Source organism: Mytilus trossulus, chromosome 8, assembly GCF_036588685.1.
Source record: "Mytilus trossulus isolate FHL-02 chromosome 8, PNRI_Mtr1.1.1.hap1, whole genome shotgun sequence".
NCBI classification, from domain to species: domain Eukaryota; kingdom Metazoa; phylum Mollusca; class Bivalvia; order Mytilida; family Mytilidae; genus Mytilus; species Mytilus trossulus.
This window is the reverse complement of record NC_086380.1, coordinates 3,404,501-3,426,709: the sequence shown is the minus strand read 5'-3', so window position 1 is coordinate 3,426,709 and position 22,209 is coordinate 3,404,501. Positions and strand designations below refer to the sequence as shown.

Sequence of the window (22,209 nt, the reverse complement as noted above, 5' to 3'; positions counted from 1 at the left end):
TGAAAAATCAAGAATTTTTTCAAAATTTATAAATTTAGTCATGGTTTGTTGCCATTGTCACTTGTTCAATGTGAAATTCGTTTTCATTTTCTGAACACCTTGAAACTTAGTCTAGTTTGGACAAATTTATAAATATGAATGACAAATTTTTAATTTGCTTTAATATATGGGCCAAATAAGGGCCTTATTGCCCCAACTCCTTAAAGTTTTCATATGGTATTTGGTATGTAGTTGTATTAACATTGGCACATCTCATTTCCATGGAGATGTTTAGCCATGTACCTTCAGCCATGGTTCACTGACTTTGAATATTTGCAAAGACACATCTCTGTGATTACAGTTTATGAAAGCTTTTTTTTTTCTGTCAACACGTAAAAAAATGGGTGAGGGGGGACTGCTCAGTGTCCATAAAATTGGGAATGAAAATGGGGAATGTGTCAAAGACACACCAACCCGACCATAGAAAAAACAACAGCAGAAGGTGACTGGTCAACAACAGGTCTTCAATGTAGCGAGAAATTCCCGCACCTGGAGGCGTCCTTCAGCTGGCCCCTAAACAAATATATACTAGTTCCGTGTTAATGAATGCCATACTAATTTCCAAATTGTACACAAGAAACTAAAATTAAAATAATACAAGACTAACAAAGGCCAGAGGCTCCTGACTTGGGACAGGCGCAAAAATGCGGCAGGGTTATGATATATCTGACATATTATACTAACATATTTAAATTGAACTAATTTACACGGAATGTCACATGATTGAACTAATTTACACGGAATGTCACATGATTGAACTATAGTTTGTGAATACTATTTTGATTCATCAACTAACAAAAAACGCAATAACTCTAAAATAAATTTTTAATCATCACCAAGAAATATATACAGATCTTAAGAAGAATATAACTATTAAAGAAGTTGGTAAAGTTTTATGCAATAATCAATAAAATCGAGAATGGAAATGGGGAATGTGTCAAAGAGACAACAACCCGACCAAATAAAAAAACAACACCAGAAGGTCCCCAACAAGTCTTCAATGTAGTAAGAAATTCCCGCACCCAGAGGCGTCCTTCAGCTGGCCCCTAAACAAATAATGTTGTTTTTTGAGATAAGATGAGACGTAAAAAGCTTTATTACAACTGTCACACAAACAAACATTAACCAAGAAAGCCAAACATTGACTTTTGCACCATGAAAATGAGGTCAAGGTCAGATAAACCATGCCAGGCAGGCATGTACAGCTAACAAGTCTTCCATACAACAAATATAGGCGACCTAATACTTATAGTTTAAGAAAAACAATCAAAAACACGAAAACTAAACACTGAGCAATGAACTGTGAAAATCAGGTCCAGGTCAGATGACACCTGTCAGTTGGACATGAACATCTTACAGTTCTTTCATTCAACAAATAAAGTTGACCTATACTTATAGTTTAAGAAAAACCAAAACACAAAAGCTAAACACTGAGCATTGAACCGTGAAAATGAGGTCAAGGTCAAATAAAATCTGTGCGACTGACAAAGATCATAAAATATTTCCATACACCAAATGTAGTTCACCCATTGCATATAGTATTAGAAAAAAAAAGACTAAAACTCAACAAGAGTGCACACGCTGAAATGTCATGAACTGAGTTCGAGGTCAAGTGAAAACTGGTTGACAGGCATAATGACCTTGCAAGGTACGCACATTCCTAATACAGGTATCATATTACTTATAATAAGAGATAATTTAACACTACAAAATGTTAGCTTTTTTCCAAGTAGACACTTAACCATGAAAATGAGGTCAAGGACATTGGGCATGTGACTGACGAAAACTTCTTAACAAGAGGCATCTTTATACTTAGCATGATGCATCCAGGTCTTCCACCTTCTTAAATATAAGACTTTTAAGAAGTAAGCTAACGCCGCCGCCGCCGGATCAATATCGCTATGTTGAGCTTTCAGCGACAAAAGTCCCAGACTCGACACAATCTTAACTTTGACCACTGAACCATGAAAATGAGGTCAAGGTCAGATGACACCTGCCAGCAAGACATGTACACCTTACAATAATTACATACACCAAATATAGTAGACCTATTTCATACAGTTTAAGAAAAACAGACCAAAACACAAAAAATAATTATAACCACTGAACAATGAAAATGGGGTCAAGGTTAGATGATACCTGCCAGTTGGACATGTACGCCTGACAGTCCTTCCATACACCGAACTGAATGACGGGCATGGGGACCTGCAAGGTACGCGCATACCAAATATAGTAAACTTATCCTATTACTTATAATAAGAGTAAAATTAATAATACAAAAACTTTTTTCAAGTAGTCACTGAACCATGCAAATGAGTTCAATGACATTGGACATGTGACTGACGGAAATTTCGTAACATGAGGCATCCATATGCAAAGTTTGAAGCATGTAGGACTTCCACCTTCTAAAATATACAACTTTTAAGAAGTTAGCTGACGCCGCCGCCGCCGGATCACTATCCCTATGTTACGCTTTCTGCGACAAAAGTCGCAGGCTCGACAAAAACTCAATATCCCCCAAAATAAAATTTTGAATCATCACAAAAAAGTATACAATTTTTTAGAATAATAGAACTAAGAAGTGTGTAAAGTTTTAAGCAATAATCATAAATCGTTTTTGAGATACGACGCCAATTGTGAAAATAAGAAGATGTGACAATGAGATAACTCTTCACACGATATCAAATTACACAGAAATCAACAGCTATATCAGTCGCTGTATGTCATTCAACAATGGACAAAGCCAATACTACATAGTCCTTTATAAAGGGCATCGAAATGACAAATGTAAAAGAATTCAAAGGAAAAAACTAACTAAAAATTGATTGATGTCAAAAACTATTATTATGGACTTTGATTATTACCAAACATGTTAAAAATATCAGATATCCATGTCATACCCTCAAGAACAAGAAAACATTGTAATTTTAAAAACCTGAAGGAAAATATATCTTTATTTTAAATCAAATTACACCTAAGATCAGAAGAAAAAATATGCCTTATTTCGTTTCTTATGAACTTGTTATATTCAATATCTAAACGTATACTTCGGAGTTGAATATGGCGTCCATTATCACTGTACTAGTATAGATATTTGGTAAGGAACCAGTTGAATGACGCCTCCGGGTGCGGGAGTTTCTCGCTGCATTGAAGACCCATTGGCGACCTTCCGCTGTTGTCTGTTCTATGGTCAGGTTGTTGTCTCTTTGACACATTCAAGATTTCCATTCTCAATTTTATTGATACCAAAGGTAGCAAGCAAACACATTTACAGCCTATTGCATTGAGTGTGTAGGGAAAGGTAGAAGACTCCTTGATTAGCTAGCTTGTTGGCTAAACCGTGAAGTCATTATTATGTAAGGTAAACTACCCTACTTTCCAAAGTATACTAGTCCTACAGACAGACAGAATACTTTTAAAGGACCTGACTAATAATGACTGTAGTACACGGTTCAGATAGCAAGCAAGCTAACCAAAGATATTAGATTTACCTACACACTCAATGCAATAGGCTGTAATACTAATAACTACAGTAACCAATGATGTAGATATTCTCAAAATCAAACAAAAAAACTTAAAAAAACAAATAATTTTATCATATGTGAACCATTTCAACTCACCGGTCAAGTCTCAGGCTTGGTTGAAGATTTAATTGACCATCTTACTTAGAGCTGCTGTCCTGATTCTCGACTGCCAAGAAGGTTCATGTCCTCATTATTTAGTTGTCCACTTCAGTCTTGCTTTCAGAAATAATATTATATATATATAAAAAAATAAATATCAGATGCACTTTTAACAAATAACAGTTTTTTTGAAATTTCACATTCGTCAACCCTCCAAATCTAGAGCTCGACTTACATTTTATTAATTAACAGGACCCTAAATAATAGTCAATTTTAGCTACTAGTAGTATACATCTGATATTTAAAGAAGACTTGTAAAACAAGTGTATATTCAAGTAAAAAAAAAGTTGTTTTCCCTTAAAAAAAAACACTTAGGAAATTTGAGGAGTTAAACAACGGTATTACCTCCCCTTGCCCGGTTGAGACTCCATATTCTTCTTATCTATTTAACAAAAATTCAAAATATAAAATTGAGAATGGAAATGGGGAATGTGTCAAAGAGACAACAACCCGACCAAAATAAAAAAACACAACAGCAGAAGGTATAATCAAATCTAGAAAACATACGCAAAATCTGTTTTTTACCTATGCATGGGTCTTGGTGGTAGAGTGGTCTAACTAAAATAGCTCAGTTTAGCCTGTCAAAGCCGAGGTCGAGAATTCAAAACCTGGGGGTGTGGTAGGTGTTTTAGAATCAAATCTTAATTGACTAGGATTGACAATTATCTGGTGATCCAGTTGGTGGTCCTCTCCTGTAACTTCTTTCAATAAACAAAAAATGATCGTGATTAGCGTGGCCAACTTTGAACATGTTCAAAACAATCGCGGTGCGGTCGTGGCAAAATCAGGTCTTAGTAGAAGCGTAGTGAGAGCGCAGTAAGATCGTGTTAAGGTCGCAAAGGTCGCGATAGCATCGTAGCGAAGGTCGCAAAGGTCGCGGTACCATCGTAGCGACAGCGTTGCAAAAGAGCGATTCTAGTCGGGGAGATTGTGCTACCGGTACCGGAACACAGCGACTTTACAACGACAATCTCGTTCTTACCACAACCCGGGCAAACACGCTTGCCTTGCACGATGTTTATACCACGCTTATACCACACTGTCCAAGACCGTAGTGCGATTTTAGTACGTCCATGCAGTCCTCATCACGCTGTTCTAACGTTCATACTAAACGATCATGATGCTCATTGTCATTTTCATATAAAATTATTAAATCTCTCAAGCTTTTTTTGTCGGTTTATAATTATTTGGACCTCTTGTCCTGTATCGCTTATTGTTCTTGACACATCTGTGGCATCGCTACTATCGTTCACTAAAGCATCTTGATGGACTAGCAATAAGTTGTGATTCAGGTTGGTTGGTCCGACACATATAGTGTTTTGGATTCTTTACTATCAGATCTACCCCTGCCTCTAACTCTTCGCTTACACTTGCGTAGATTTTGGTAGCATGACTGTCCGAGAAACTTTACGCATCAATGAGAAATAGAAGTAATGAAACCATATTTTTATCAAACACGATATTGAGTGGAAAGTAACTTAAGATCGTGGTATGAACGTGTTATGATCGTAGTATGGTCGTGGTAAGAGTATGCTTTAATCGCAGTCGAAGTGTGATAAGATCGGATAATTCGTGATATGGTTGTAGTGAGAACGCGATGAGAGAAAAAAGAACGTGATAATCGTGAGTTCGCAGAAAAAGCGTGGTAAGAACATGATAGAATCGTAGCAGGATCGTTAGAGAAGCGTAATGAGGAAGTGGTAGCAAAATGATTGAAACGACAAATAACATTTTCATGCCGCTCATAAATCGAGATCACCACGATCTGAATTTATATTAGATCGCAGTGAGCGTGATGCGATCGTGGTCTATTGGGACTTAGGCTTAAATCAAAAGTCACACTGCCGATCAGATTAACTCGATGGATTTGATTGTCCAAATTCTCACGACCAAGCTCAACCAAAATCTTGATCGGGCCTGTTCACGACTTCTACCCGACCGCCATCCGACTGTACACGACCTTTACTCGACAGTTCACGACCCCATTAGGACTCCATCCTGACAACAAACTAAATACTTATTCGATAATTCCGATCCATTCACGATCTTTACACGATCTTTACTCGACTAGCAGTAGGTAGACCAAATCAACGTTTTCACGATCTCAGTCTGATATCTTGACCAGACCAGATCGACCTGATCGTATATGGGTCGAAGGGATAATCGGGTATGCACAATTTCTGTATAAAAACGTCGGAAACTTTTATTCTCCGCCGCTTCGCTACTTAATGCTGTATTACCATAAAACACAGTTCAAACGCAAATTTGAGTGGCCATTCTTGAGTAATTACCCTTTATAATGTTATATATAATAGCTTGGGTATTATCAGTGTCCCATGGACACATTTTCCGTATATTTATGCCTCGTTTACACGTACATTTAATTCGAATTGAATTCGCTGATCGCGTTTACGCACTCTTTTTTTTAATTCGAATTGATTCGAATTTAATTCGAACTATCCAATTCGCATTAGAAATACGCTTTTGTTAATACGAACTAAAGGGTAACGTCGTTTGGACAGTATTTAAAGCGAATTTGACGCGCATTGTAATTCGAATTAGAATGACGTTATGTCGTAAAACGGTTTGAATGCGAATTAAACTAATTCGAATTATTTAATGCGAATTGAATTCGAATTACGTGTGAACTCAGCATTGGTTATGTTCAGAAGATCCGATTAAAATCATACATTTAAAGATATAGAATTAAAGCAATTGGATTTGTGGGCAAGGTGGTAAGTGATCAGAGACCGATTAATAGTTGTAACGGAGCTTGGGGAGTGAAAAGAAGACGAACAAGAAGGTGTAGACAGCAACGGGCGCCGAGAAATCTAGGTGAGGCAGTGGCTGACACGCCGACCACATGTGGGCAGTATGAGAGACATGCACTAACTTAACAAAAATTCGCTCCAAATAAAAAAAAAATATTTGTCTTTCGTCTCCATTTTGTTGGAAATTACGTAAAAAAGTTCGAATGAAAACAGTAATGTGACCTATAGTTGTTATAAATCATTTCTATGTCATTTGGTGTTCTGTAAAGAGCTGTCTCGTTGGCAATTGTCATACATCTTTTTTTTTATACTAGTAGATCTACACGGATCATTTCTAAATTTACGATCAGGGTTAACAACATTTCCGTAAAAGTGAGGATGTGCTATCCAGTTTATTTCCGACTGTGAATTAGTTTGAATGTCCCTCTGATATCTTTTTCCACTCTTTATGTTAACACTCCATATCTATTACTACATAATCAGGACATGTGTCTTATCCAAGTCCTATTTTTTTTACGAATTTTCCACCGATGGGTGGATATAGAAAGTAAATACTGAACTCCAAGGAAATTCAAAACAGAAGTCCATGACACCTAACATAACCAATATGTTTTATTAGCTGTAAATGATTTGATATACTTGGTATCATTTTTGTTGCAGAAATCGCTAATTTTGCAGACTTTGTTTTTCCCGTAACCCTTGTAAATTTTTGGTAAAATAAGTAAAAAGCAAAGCCTTTTTGAAATAAAAACTATAATTATTTCTACTCAAATTTAAAGTACGCATGCATAAGTTTACATCCGTCAAAATATTTGTTTAGTATCACAGGGGAGGTAAGCAGTAGATAATGTTCACAATACGAGTACCAGTCATGTGTGATCGTGTATGGGCGAGTGGAGATCGAAGAGTGGTTGAATTTGGTCGCGAAGGGGTTGGGTATTGGTTGAGTTGGTCTGGGATAAAATAAATAGAGAAGTCGTAGTGATCTGGAAGAGATCGAACATTGGTCGAGTTAATCTTGAAATTATCGGATTTTAGTCCAGAAAAGGTCGAAATGATCGAATACTGATCGGTAAATTTTGTGTATTCCGACTGAACTCGATCTCGATACGATCCTTTCCCGATCAATTCGACCGCTACTCGACGAATTCTCGATTTCTTCTCGAGTGGCTTGCTTTTCGGTCCTTACTCGATTGTTTTTGACAAGTCAAAAACTCTCGGGTAGAAAGTCAGATCGATGACAAGTAAGATAGACTATCCCGAACATTCTTGTCGATTGAATCAAACCAGTCTACCGATCACGTAATTTGTCTTGATCGGGCTTGATCTAGTTGATCTAGCATTATTGTAACCACCGATATTTGGTAAACTTAGTTAAGGTTTACCACCATCACGACTGGTACACTGATTTCACACAGAACACTGATTTCTCAACTACAATCAATCTTTTAAAAAGTCTACTCGATTGCAAAATTAGCCACCTTCTTCTATTCATGTGGATAGTCGACCTCCTCATGGATAGAATCAAGTGCCTGTGTGTAAAAGGTAAATATGTAAGATACACACACTTGGAGGTGTGATGAAGTTATAGAATTTCTTCATGACAACATTAATGGATATTTCGTTTCGGCAATACCGTTTATAGACGGGTTGTGGTCACAGGCACTTGTTTCTATCCTTGGGGAGGTAAACCATCCAGACCTTCTCATGGATAGAAACAAGTGCCTGTGATTGTATAGTCTCACTGTAAAACATTGATAATGGAAATGGAGAATATGTGTCAAAGAGACAACACAACCCTACCATAGAAAAAACAACAGCAGAAGGTCACCAACAGGTCTTCAATGTAGCGAGAAATTTCCAAACCCTGAGGCGTCCTTCAGCTGGCCCCTAAACAAATATATACTAGTTCAGTGATAATGAACGCCATACTAATTTCCAAATTGTACACAAGAAACAAAATTAAAATAATACAAGACTAGCAAAGACCAGAGGCTCCTGACTTGGGACAGGCGCAAAAATGCGGCGGGGTTAAACATGTTTATGAGATCTTAACCCCCCTATATCTCTAGCCAATGTAGAAAAGTAAACTCATAATAATACACACATTAATATGCAGTTCAAGAGAAGTCCGAGTTTGATGTCAAAAGATGTAACCAAAGAAAATAAAAAAATGACAATAATACATAACGTCCCTGGGCTTCTAAAATGTTGTACATTACAAATTTTTCCAGAATTTTTTTTCTCACAAACAGGCTTTGAAAATTTTGGCAAAATGCATGCTTCCAAAATGTCGTATGTTAACTTGAACATTTTTGTAAATAGCAGTGAAATAAAAACTTTGACATTTTTGGACTATCCAAGAACTTAAATTATTTTCACAGAAATGAAGAAATGTACAATTATTTTTTTCCCAAAGCCATTCTACAACGATTTTCAAGTTTTTTCATACATCATTTTGGAAGCAAACTATACAAACAACTGACATTGGCAATTTTGTAAAATATCTTATTTAACATATTTTGATTGGTCTAACTGTATGCTATTTTGTATTATCGCTATTTTGTGCATTTTTCGTTTGATCTATTTTTGTGATAATTTTCATATCATGCTACTCGCTTGAGATGGAATAATTATCACTAGAAACTAAGGAGGCCATGTGGCTTTGCTAACGAAATTGACATGAACGTGATGAAATTGACAACGTCGTCATAGGTAAAATAGCGATAAATAGATTATCATTGGTCATCTCAACTCGATTGCTTTTCTCACTTTCGCTGTACCAGCTCAAGCGAGAAAATCAATCTCGTTGAGATGATCAACGATAATCTATAAATATCAAAGATTTCCTCCCACCCAGACCATTGGTGTCAAAAAGTATTTTAGCCAAAAAAAGTCATATACGACATTTTAGAAGCCCAGCGACGATAAGCAGATAACTGACATGCCAACTGTTTTCCAATTTTCTAAATGTACTGCCGAACAATTTTTAAAATTAAACCATCATAGATCAAAGTACGGTTTTCAACATGGAGTCTTGGCTCACACCGAAAAGCAAGCGATAAAAGGCCCCAAACAATTATGTCAAAAGATGTAACCAAAGAAAATTAAAAAAAATGACAATAATACATAACGTCGCTGGGCTTCTAAAATGTTGTCAATTACAAATTTTTCTAGAAAAAAATATCTCGCAAACAGGCTTTGAAAATTTGGTCAAAATGCATGCTTCCAAAATGTCGTATGTAAACTTGAACATTTTTGTAAATAGCAGTGAAATAAAAACTTTGACATTTTTGGACTATCCAAGAACTTAAATTATTTTCACAGAAATGAAGAAATGTACAATTATTTTTTCCACAAAGCCATTCTACAACGATTTTCAAGTTTTTTCATACATCATTTTGGAAGCAAACTATACAAACAACTGACATTGGCAATTTTGTAATATATCTTATTTAACATATTTTGATTGGTCTAACTGTATGCTATTTTGTAATATCAAAGATTTCCTCCCGCCCAGACCATTGGTGTCAAAAAGTATTTTAGCCAGAAAAGTCCGACATATATACGACATTTTAGAAGCCCAGCGACGATAAGCAGATAACTGACATGCCAACTGTTTTCCAATTTTCTAAATGTACTGCCGAACAATTTTTAAAATTAAACCATCATAGGTCAAAGTACGGTTTTAAAACATGGAGTCTTGGCTCACACCGAAAAGCAAGCGATAAAGGGCCCCAAACAACTACTAGTGTAAAACCATTCAAACGCGAAACAAACGGTCTAATCTACATAAAAAAAACGAAAAACACTTATGAACCACATCAACAAACGACAACTATACTGAAAATCACATTCTAATAGTCTGGTTGTTAGTCAGATTAGTCTATCATGTACTTACTTCATTTTAAATGAACATATTTTTTGGAGGTTATTACCCCACTTGCATTTCCCGGGGCCATATATGAAACTAATATAGACGACACGATCATCACATATCATGTGAATCAGATACGTGAATCAGATATGTGAATCACACTGTTGGTGGTACACAGCCTTAATTCAGTAACAAAGAATCGTATGTGGCGACTGACTTCCCGTGTAAAAGTGCAAAGACAAGTGAAAACGTTTCTCAATCAACAAGCAGGTCCTGTGTATAGTGCAAAGTGTAAATAAGTGTATACTTTTTTTTGAATGGCATGTAGTTTTTTTATAAATCCATTTAAAAACTTCAAGGATTGTAGATAGATTGTAAATACTTAAGCGTATACTTAAGAGTATACTTTTTTTAAATGGCATGTAGTTTTTTTTAAAATCCATTTGATAAACAGCTGCGCCATGAGGTTATGTTACGCCCGACGTCTTGTGTGGAAGTTTTATGCATTTATCATAAATAGTTTCTGAGAAAGTTTTAAGCAATAACCATATACTGTTTTTGAGACACGGCGGGACACGTGAAACCCTTACCCTGTTTGAAAAAAAAAATATCACTAAAATGAAATTTTTAATCAAACAAAAAAAAGTATACAGATCTTTAGATTAATATAACAAAAAAGTGTGTGAAGTGTTTAGCAATAATCATGAACCGTTTTTGAGATATGGCGCGACATGTAAAACCCTCTCCCCCTTTTTTACAAAATACTCAATAACTCAAAAATGAAATTTTGAATCATCACCAAAAAGTATACAAATATTGAGATTAATATAACTAAGAAGCGTTTAAAGTTTTAAGTCATAATCAAGAATCGTTTTTGAGATACAGTGCGACGTGTGAAAAAAACACCCCCCTGTTTTAGTTACAAAGTGCCGTAACTCAAAAAGTTTAAATCTTATTTTCACCAAAAAGTATACAGATCATTAAACAATCATAAGAAACAACTATATTAAGTTTCATGAAATTTTGATAACTCGTTCTCAAGTTACGGTGCGACATGTTTACGCCGGACAGACGGACAGACGGACGGGACGGACGGACAGACAGACGGACACTGGACATTTGTATACCATAAAACGTCCCGTCAAAATTTTGACGGGCGTATAAAAACTCAAGGATTTTTTTTTGAAGGGAGTTTCAAAAAACTTTTAAGTTAGAAAGAAAACAAAATGCAAATCAAATTACCGCGTATGGTCCAAATACTCATATGGTCCGGAACATTTATTTAAAACTTAGACTGTCTACTATAGTGTCAGTTTAAAAGGACATTTCTTTTTGTTTTTAAAGGGAGTTTTAAAAAAACTTTTAAGTTAGGAAAAAAAAGCAATTCAAATGACCGCGTATGGTCCAAATACTCATATGGTCCGAAACATTTATTTAAAACTTAGACTACTATATAGGACATTTTACTTATCAATTATAAATCAACTCATCATACCAGGACTAAATTTTATAAACGCCAGACGCGCGTTTCTTCTACAAAGACTCATCAGTGACGCTCGAATCTAAAAAAGTTTCAAAAAGCCAAATAAAGTACAAAGTTGAAGAGCATTGAGATCCAAAATTCCTAAAAGTGTTGCCAAATACAGCTAAGGTAATAGATTCCTGAGGTAGAAAAGCCTTAAAATAATGTTGGGTAAAAAAGCTAATCAGAACTCTAAACATTAAAAAAAAGTGGGACAAAGTGGGACAATGACCCTTTAAACCAGTTGAAGTTAATAAGGCACATCGAGTGATGGTCTGTCTACATGATCTAGAGATGAAACGATATAAAACATATCTGCGTCATCGTCATCAGTTTCTGTACACATCTATCACAGAAAAGAAGGTAACACTTGATGCTTTCTTGAGGTTGAGTTAATCGTACAAGGTTGAAGGTACAAAGGAAAGTAGTTCATCTACGACAGAATGACACAATTCATAAACACAAAGGTCACACTACACTTATTACAATTCATTATTTGTCATAATTGTCGTAATATTATACGTTGTTATTGTATATTGCTCAGATTGTTAAGTTTCTCTGTGGTTTTTGCCTAGCCAGTTGAAATACTTTTTCATTCGATCGCGTATCGTTATTATGATGATAATTTTAGTTTTTTTTGTAAATGAATTTCCCCGTTTTTTTTTCTTCTTCTGGGACTTGGAGTTGACTTTATATCATATACCCTATTTGTATCCAGCATCCGCGGGAATAATAGCACACGATTGGATAATCCTTTTGGAAATAGACAGTCAGCAATTATTTTTAAATATTTAATTCACACACTGATTTTTTTTTTATCAAATTTGTGAATACCTTAGATCATGCCAGTAACAAAACACCGCTTACTGCCAAAATCACAGACTTCGTCCTGTATTATGATAATACATGATAAGACGGTATTCTGTAATTTGTGATAAGACGTAGTCTGACCTTTGAAAATTGTAATGCGACAATTAGAAGGTGTGCGGGATCTTCAGGCATATTTGAAATATTTTCGAATTACATACCCAGAAATTTTTGAATTATGTTTAATTTAAAAAAAAATGTATTGGAACAGTCGAAATTGCTTTTAAAATGGATATTAAAATGAATGCATTTTTTTTTTTAGAAATATGAAATAGTAAAAATATTTAAACAAAATGCTAGTTAGAGCAAGAAAAAATAACTATCAAACTATTTTCTCTCCATATTTTTAGAATAATGACCATAACAGTGTCTGATCAAAATTAAAGCCTTACAGTGCTTCACATGAAGAATATAAATAGACTGACCATTGACTCAAAGTTACAGCAGAATGCATTGAGTGCGCAGGTAAAAGAAATTATCTTTGGCTCAGATCTTTGGTTAGCTGGCTTTTTAGCTGAACAGAGAAGTCACAATTACGATAGGTGTACTACCCTCCTTTACGGATAAACTAGTCCGACAGATAACCAATCTAACTTTTAATTCGTATTCAGAAAAGCGTATTTCTAATGCGAATTGGATAATTCGAATAAGCCAATTCGAATTGAAAAAGAAGAGTGTATGAACGCGAAAAGCGAATTCGATTCGAATTCAATTCGAATTAAATGTCCGTGTGAACGAGGCATAATACTACTCCGAAAAGAGGGTGGTGTACCTTACCTCATAATAAATTCACGGTTAAGCTAACAAGCAAGCTTACCTAAGATATAACCTTTACCTGCACACTCAATGCATTCTGCTGTAAAGTGTTTGCTGATATTGCAACTATGACACCATCGTCTAAGTTTAAAGCCTAGCACACATAAACATGTCAAACCCAGTGACTGTCTTTATGCGCCTGTTCTAGCGATATGTTATTCAGTTCATTTTAATTGATTGCAATATTTGTTTGAGGTTATTTTTTTTACGAAGGTTAGGACTTAGTTTTGCTCGTTGTAATCGTTTCACATTTTGTCATGACATGCAGGATTTGAATTATGGTATAGCTTTGGTTACAGTTGAAATCTGTACATTGCCATATATATTTATACTTACATCCACGTCCTTCAAGTCTAAAGTGGAAAGTTGTCTCATTGACAATCATCTACATCTTATTTTAAATGCTATCAAACTTTATATATATATATATATAAGTATATAAGTATTAGTATACGTGCCAATGAGACAACTCTACACCCTAGTAACAGTTTATAACAGTAAACCATTACAGGTAAGGTGGAGATTTTGACCCAAGGAAATGTATTTGACCCCTACACAATCTGTATATATCTGACCCAAGGCAGGAGCCTGTAATTAAGTGCTCGTCGTTTTTCTGCTATTCTTTTCTATTAATTATTTTAAAGATATAGTAAGATGTGGTGTGAGTGCCAATGAGACAACTCTCATCCAAATAACAATTTATAAAAGTAAACCATTATTAGTCGAGGTACGGCCTTCACCATGGAGCATTTGATCACACTGAACAACAAGCTATAAAGGGCCTCAAAAAATACTAGTGTAAAACCATTCAAACGGGAACACCAACGGTCTAATCTATATTGCATGTTTGTGTATTAATCTAATTAAAATATAGTTCGAGTACAACGAAATCAGAGTTCTGTTTTTTTAAGATCGGTTTTTGCATGGTATCATATTAGGAATAGCTATAAGTTTAAGGAGTATAACATCATTAGAAAATTAAGAATGTAAGCAAACACTTGATGTTTGTGTGGTTTCGAACAGAATGAGGAGATCCCCTACCTCTCAGTACATTTTTTGTTTAATTGAAATTTGTTATTGTTAATGGAAATAACTCAATCAAGGTGAATTTCTGTTAGTGTTGTACGTTTTCTTTAGAAGAATCATGTCACATTTATGTGTGCAATTATATTTGCTTTCAATATAGACCAAATTATAGTCTAACGTTACAATATTTCACCTCTGAACTATCCTGTTTGGTTTTATAAGACAATCAGAGAGATAGCCCTGATCTGAAACGATAAGAGTACTACTTATATAACCGTCGTCAACTATTTCTTCTTTATCAAAAGTTGCCAGATCTCAGGAAAATATGAATTACTTGGTGTTGTCTCTTCTCGTTCTTGGTAAGTACAATGCAACTTGCTTTCAATCGCTTTTTAAACGGCCAGAAGTCCAGCTGTTACGTCAATTAGGGGGTCTCCTTATAAACTGCTACTTCGATTTGCCCAACATAGAAAAAATGATATCGGCGGAAAATATATTGAGAAATGAATTATCAATCGTTTAAGACCATTCACATTGTGGCACACCACAATTTGACATTCGTACGCAATAACAAACCTGGATTTCATATGAACAGTTTTCTGAATTCATAAGAGCATTAATTTTGCAGCTACTGATTTAGATTTCAGTAATGTGTTAGGGCCATATGGTCTCAAATTAATGTAACGTTTTTTAAGTCTTTTTTTCTGGCTTTCAACGTTTTAGAATTTGAATTGAAAATCTGGATGGTCAGTATCTAGTACAAGTTTTTTTTTAAAGATTTTTAAAATGAAGCTTAATTACCGGTAATTTAATGTAAAAAATATTTTTATGGAATACTCTTCCCTTACAAGATTGCTAGATCCGCTCGGCTAATTTATGCTCGTCTTAACGGTTATCATTTGTTCATGAATTAAAACGCGGATGACTCAAACTGTCTTATTCTCTTTGATGTTGCCATAGACTGCTCCCGAAGGTAGGATAAAGGCTCAGTTTGGTATTTAATTTATTTTTTCACGTTTTAATTATTGAAAAGAACGAGAGAGGGAGTGCGAGCGAGCCCTTATTCCTGCTCTGTTGTATCCAGCTTAAAGAAACACTTCAGTATTTCAAGTTATAACTCTGATAGCACTATAAAACATGTAAAAGCAACAGGCATATATTATCAAATCATTTTAACAAAAGAATATATAAATTTTCAGTGTACAGTGTTTCGGCCAATCAGAAATGTTCTGGTAACCCAAGAAGATATAATGGCAAATCATGCGCTTCAACTACCAACTACCACGATTCGCACAAGGGAGCTTGTGGCTGTGGACCAGCAAGTGGCGACGCTCAATTTGGCTGGAACGCTGGAAGTTTTGTTGCCGCTGCTAGTCAGATGTACTTTGATAGTGGAAACAAAGGATGGTGTGGACAGCACTGTGGCCAATGTATAAAACTGACAACAACAGGTATTATCAAGTTCAATACAGTTATATATAAATACCTATAGAAAGAAGATGTGGTAAGGTTGCCAATGAGACAACTCTCCACAAGAGACCAAAATGACACATAAACTAACAACTATAGATCACGGCCTAATATACGTAATATATTTTCTTGCATCATTTACCAAAACATTGTACTAGACATGATCGATAAGATAACAAGTTTATCCTGTGTTCGTGTACTTATTAACTTGTAAAAGGTATATCAAACCAGTGATGATTATGTATGGATCAAATATTTAACATTGATAGATTTTTGAAAGTAGAAAAAAACAGCAAATGTACTGTTTAGGGGAAAACATTCCACCAACGTGCGTGCATACATGCGTGCGTTCGAGTGGCTGTAACTTAGACGTATGATACGATTTTTCAGCGTGCGAAATGTCTGTAAGAAAGCTCCAACAGGTACGATCGAGAGTTTTGGACGCATATATCCAAAACGTCAGACCTAAAACGGTGCTTGCCCAAGATTGTTTATACAATATATAATGGTAGGAATAAGATGTAAGGGAGGTTTGACACAATTTCATTGTTTGTGTTCGGGGGGGGGGGGGGGGGGCTACTTCAATACTCAATTGATAGGATTGCCACTTCGATTCTGTAACCCCACCCTTTTCATATAATTTTGACTTTAAAAATTTATACCTTTTCATACCTTTTCATATATTGCGTAGGTAAAATGTAACATTTTCTCATATTGTTTGAGTTTCATGTGGTGTGTAATGGTCTGTAATCTAAAATACCAAAGTGCAAAAAGAGAAACATAGGTTGATAAAAAAACAGCCGGGAACACCAAGAAAGATGACAGACGAAGACGTTATGGGAACTTTATTGACTTATTATATATTTCTGGTAATTTCCCCGACCTTATCACATAATGTCAAGCTTGAAAAGGTGACTATACCAGTGTTTCGTCCTATCACCTTGTATATAAGAAGTGCAACGCCTCCCCCAGCCAAATTGAGATTTCATAAATGTTGCTGGTTCATTTGTTACGATTATGATAATTGTGACGGTATGTTATTATGTTTGTATTGTAGGGGGTTACGTTCCAGGCCAAGGAGGACCAGTTCGTGAAGGACTCTCTAAAACCTTCATGATCACAAATCTATGTCCGAACATATACCCAAATCAAGACTGGTGCAACCAAGGGTCACAATACGGTGGTCACAACAAATATGGATACGAACTTCATTTGGATTTGGAAAATGGTAGAAGTCAAGTAACAGGAATGGGATGGAACAATCCAGAAACAACATGGGAGGTAGTCAACTGTGACTCTGAGCACAACCATGATCATAGGACACCAAGTAATAGCATGTATGGACAATGCCAATGTGCTCATCAAGGCAAACGAGGTCTGAACGAAACAAGTAATGAATCTTTATAAAGGCTTCAACTGATAACAATATCAAAATTGATCAATAAAATAAATAATTAATATATTTTTGTTGTTCCCAAACTATCAAACCATATGCAAAGAAGTGGTGCTTGTAGTGCTATTGTAATGGCATAAACAAATGATAGCCAAACTCCGGGTGCGAGAGTTTCTCGCTGCACTGAAGACCCATTGGTGGCTTTAGGCTGTTGTCTGTTCTATTATGGGGTTGTTGTCTCTTTGACCCATTCCGCATTTCCATTTTCAATGTTATAATATATGCCGAAAGGTATTTGTGAAGAAAAAATAAAATGGCTCTTTTTTGCATTTCAAATTCATTCGGTTTTGTGAGAAAAAAATGAAAACAACGGAAAAAAACCCAAAGGAAAATAGATTGATTGATTGTTGGTTGCTTTAAGTAGAAGACCAAGTGACCATACATCGATTCCCAAGTCACCCTTTGGGCCGGTTGGGGTGGGGGTGGGTGGGTGGGGGGGGGGGGAAATAGATATACAAAAAAGAAAAAAGAAAAACAAGAAGGGAGGTATACAGAACAGCAAAACAAAGACGTGCACCATTATTGACACAATCTAAAGTAGCAGACATTTTGAATAATCCTCTCAAGACTGTAAAAAGGGACAGAAGATAAAAAGGCAGACAAAATAATAATTAGAAGGATGACAAAAACATCTCTGCTAAACAAAATAATACACATAAAACAAAACATTGACCAAAACGATCAGTATGAATAGAGGTTTATATTAGAGCTATGATATCTCTTCGACTAGCGACACCGTATTGTTATCAGGTTTAACTCTGATGGAATCTAAGGAATCTGATGTTCAGTGGTTGTCGTCTGTTTACGTGGTTAATAAGTGCTTCTTGATTCTCGTTTTTCATATAGATTAGACCGTTGGTTTTCCCGTTTGAATGGTTTTACACTAGTAATTTTTGGGGCCCTTTCTAGCTTGCTATTCGGTGTGAGCCTAGGCTCCGTCTTGAAGACCGTATCTTGACCCATAATGGTTTACTGTCATAAATTGTGACTGGGATGGAGAGTTGTCTCATTGGCACTCATACCACATCTACCTATATCTAATTAAAGACCGAAGTGAATATATTACCAGTAATGAACAACTGCTGTGTTGTCTATTTTTCAATGCCGGTAATATATCAACTTAGGCATGTTTGGTAAGGATAAAAATCGCTAAAATAACGAGAACTACTCTAGAAATACTTCTGATACTGAATGATCAAATCGTGAATGCAACTGTAAACCAGTCTGAATATAAGAGAGTCTAGATAAGTGTTAAAATTTGAATAGAAGCAGGGAAGGTGTCAAAATGACAACAACCCGACTGGGAAATGTGTCAAAGTGAAAACAAACCGACCAAAATGACAGAAAACAACCTAATGCCACCAATGGATCTTTAACACAGCAAGATAAATCGACATCCGAAGGCCGGTTTCAGCTGGCTCCTAAACACAAATGTGTACGTGTTCTGTGAAAATGGACGTCTCACTTGATTCCAAAACATACAAATGAACTAAAATTGAAATACATAACAGACTAACAATTGCCAGAGGATCCCGTCCAAAGATCAGAAAATAGCCGAAGGTCACCAGTTGCATGGTCTCAAACACATCGAGAAAATCCTGCACCGGGATGCGTGCTTAACATAAATGTTTACTAGATCAATGAAAATGACATAAATTAAGAAATAAAAAAATGAACTAAAATTAAAAAAATATATCTTCATGCGGTAATTTTATTTTTTTTCATCAAAAGAAGATGTGGTATGCCACGAGACATGCAGTTCTCCACAATAGACCAAATGACACAGTAGTTAAATACCATATCCCAATTAACCAATCTGTTACCTTTAGTTGTTGATGAAAACCGTCCTACATCGGCGTTTTACGGTTTGTAACACTTATGACATTTTGTGGTATTTTTCACAAAAATACCACTTAAATTGACTGATGTGTAGCGTAAACAATAATGTCATAAACCCTATTATTATTATATAGCATCATTAAAACCAAGGACATATAACTTACATCGTAATAAACGTCCTTGTTAAAAGTAAGATTTATTGATCACTAACGTACATCAATTATAAAGAGAAACTATGCTTTTAATCAATTTTAGAGATGCATGTACATGCAATATGTGTCGAACTAACAAAAGCTGACAATATCTTTTTTTTCTTTTTCTGTTTGAAACTTATGATCAGCAATTCTTATTTTTGTAAATAAATGTAATTTCTTAAAATTGTAAAGTAGTTTTTCTCTATTTGTTTTTTTTTTAAATTTTGACCCCATTAGACTATCTTCTTCACTTTTATTTGTACTCACAATTTTTTTTTTTCTTAATAATTTTTGCTTTTTTTTTTTGCTTTTTGAAAATTCTTTTTTGGCCCTTTATCATTCATGTTTTGTTCATTATTCTCAATATGTACACCCCGTCGAGATATCTTAATGACTATACACCTTTCTTGAGAATCAAGATATGTATCATATGTATAATTTCTTTTAGTTCTTTAAGAAATTGAATGCTGCTTTTTGTAAATTTATTTGGCTGTAAAGCGTTGACCGAAGTACATTTTGTATGAAGCGCTTCCGCGCTTCATTCTAAAAATGTGTGCACGGTCAACGCTTTTAAAACCCTATAAAGTTACAAAAAGAAGCATTCAATACTTATAATTACATTTATTTAGCTAGGATCATGAAAACACGATTTTTATCAAGTTTTCATTTAATTCACCTATGCACTTTATTATGGGTCCTCGTGTCATCATGAACGATATTTTTTTTCGTCTAATGCAATTGTTTATGCCCGCGTCACACTGTCCCGATTTTTACGACGATGGCAACACGATTATGGAAATTTTCAAAATCGGGACTGATCGTATCATATCAGGCTATTCGAAGTGCCATCTTTAACCATCGTAGACCCATCGGCCACTTTTTCTTGCCTTCGGGGACAACTTCGGGAAGGGTTCTACATTTTTTAACATGTTAAAAAATCCCCGAAGGTGCTTCCGACGTTGAGGGTTCGTATTGACTTCGTATCACCATCCTCACCATCGTAATGTCACCGGGAATACATCTTTAAACATCGTATTGCATTCGTGTTTCCATCGTTTCCATTGGGCAGTTTTGACATTACGATGTCTACACGAATGAATCACGAAGCAACCCGAAGGTCTTACGATGGCAACACGACTACGTGAAGACCTCGTAATCCCGTCGTGTTGCCATCGAATAAAAGTACGAAGGCGACAAGATGAAACTACGACGGCAATAAATCCAGCTTAATATAGGTTAATTTTTGCGCTGAAATCATTTAAAGTGCAATGCGCGATATGCACTGATCAGTCAAATACGAGTTAAGAAAGGCGTTTACAAAACATGGAGCTCATATCATATGATTCTATGAGATCAAGAAAGGCGACAGCGTTGTTTCTATTAATTCAAATGGATCAAGAACAAGAAGAGCAGCTATTACAGGCTCGGGATTTACTTGTACAAGTAAAATATTATTTTTCATATCAAGCAACATAATGAAAATCATAAACGCAACACTGCAGGTACACGTATATAGGGAAACCAACATTTTCTTCATTATTCTGATTTGTTTAAATATGTATCGTCTGAGTTGTTTCACACAAATGTTTACTCAATAACCAATTTCCATATGTCATATTTTGCCGCATTTGTTGCTTTCTCCATATTCTTCCTTTTGTCTATATTATTATGATATTTTCCTGGAAAGAGCTCTTTTTGAATAAAAGGGATGAACGAACCCATTACTTTACCTTTAAGATAGATCAGTAAACATGGGCATAATTATGGGTGTTTATTCAGACTAGTCTACACATTTTACAGTTCAAACAAGGCAATGCCGAGCGTGGCATCCCCTCGTATGTAACATATTGGGGACAAATATGGACACTGTATTTGTATATGACACATGCCGAAAATGGTAAATTGAATATGCATATTTGATACATAAACTATGTTTTTAGAAATCAACCAAAACATTCAGTAACTGGAAATACCTTTAATATTGTCTTTAGAACCAGCAGGTAAAAAAATTAGCAACCAATTTCCTGTGTATTATGATATTTCAAGGAGAAAAAACAAGTCCATCTGCATGACCTTGACCTTTAGTCTTGAACGTAAAAAATGTCAGATCATTACAAGGAGGAACAATATACCAAATGTGGTTAAAATCTTTTGAAGCATATTGGTTTTAGAGTGTCCACAAGGGTAATATTGCCTTGTATTACAACTGCCACTGTGACCTTGACCTTTGAACTTTAAAGTCAATAGCGCTTATGATATTCTTAACGAGTAACACCATACCAAGTTTTGAGCATTTTGGCTCTCGAGTGTCCATAACAATTTTATCTACACGGAACTTACATGTAAGTGGCGAGGGGATAATAAACTAAGTTTATAAGAATTAGACAAAAAGATCGATTTACCGCCATGCATGGCAGACTTGTACAGAAACGATATGTTGTCGCAATTCTGTTCGTATCATAAAAAAGTTCAAAACAGGTAGAACGTATTTGAGACATCGTATTGCCATCGCGCCATCATCGTAATCCATCGAATAGCCTTCGTAATCCATCGTGTAGCCTTCATAATCCATCGTGTAGGCTTCGGCTGAGATCTGAAGCTTAAGTTCCCGTCTTCGATTAACCTTCGTATGTCTATCTTTTGCTATCGTAT

General features: G+C 35.5%; 1 protein-coding gene across 1 annotated transcript; it reads left to right on the top strand.

Moving 5' to 3' along the window:
- Window positions 1-14,816: 14,816 nt before the first annotated feature.
- Window positions 14,817-17,509, top strand: LOC134681587 (endoglucanase). Its single transcript, XM_063541235.1, has 3 exons — window positions 14,817-14,960; window positions 15,801-16,052; window positions 17,129-17,509. The coding sequence occupies exons 1-3, from the start codon at window positions 14,927-14,929 to the stop codon at window positions 17,476-17,478; spliced, it is 636 nt and encodes a 211-aa protein (XP_063397305.1). The 5' UTR covers window positions 14,817-14,926; the 3' UTR covers window positions 17,479-17,509.
- Window positions 17,510-22,209: the final 4,700 nt, after the last annotated feature.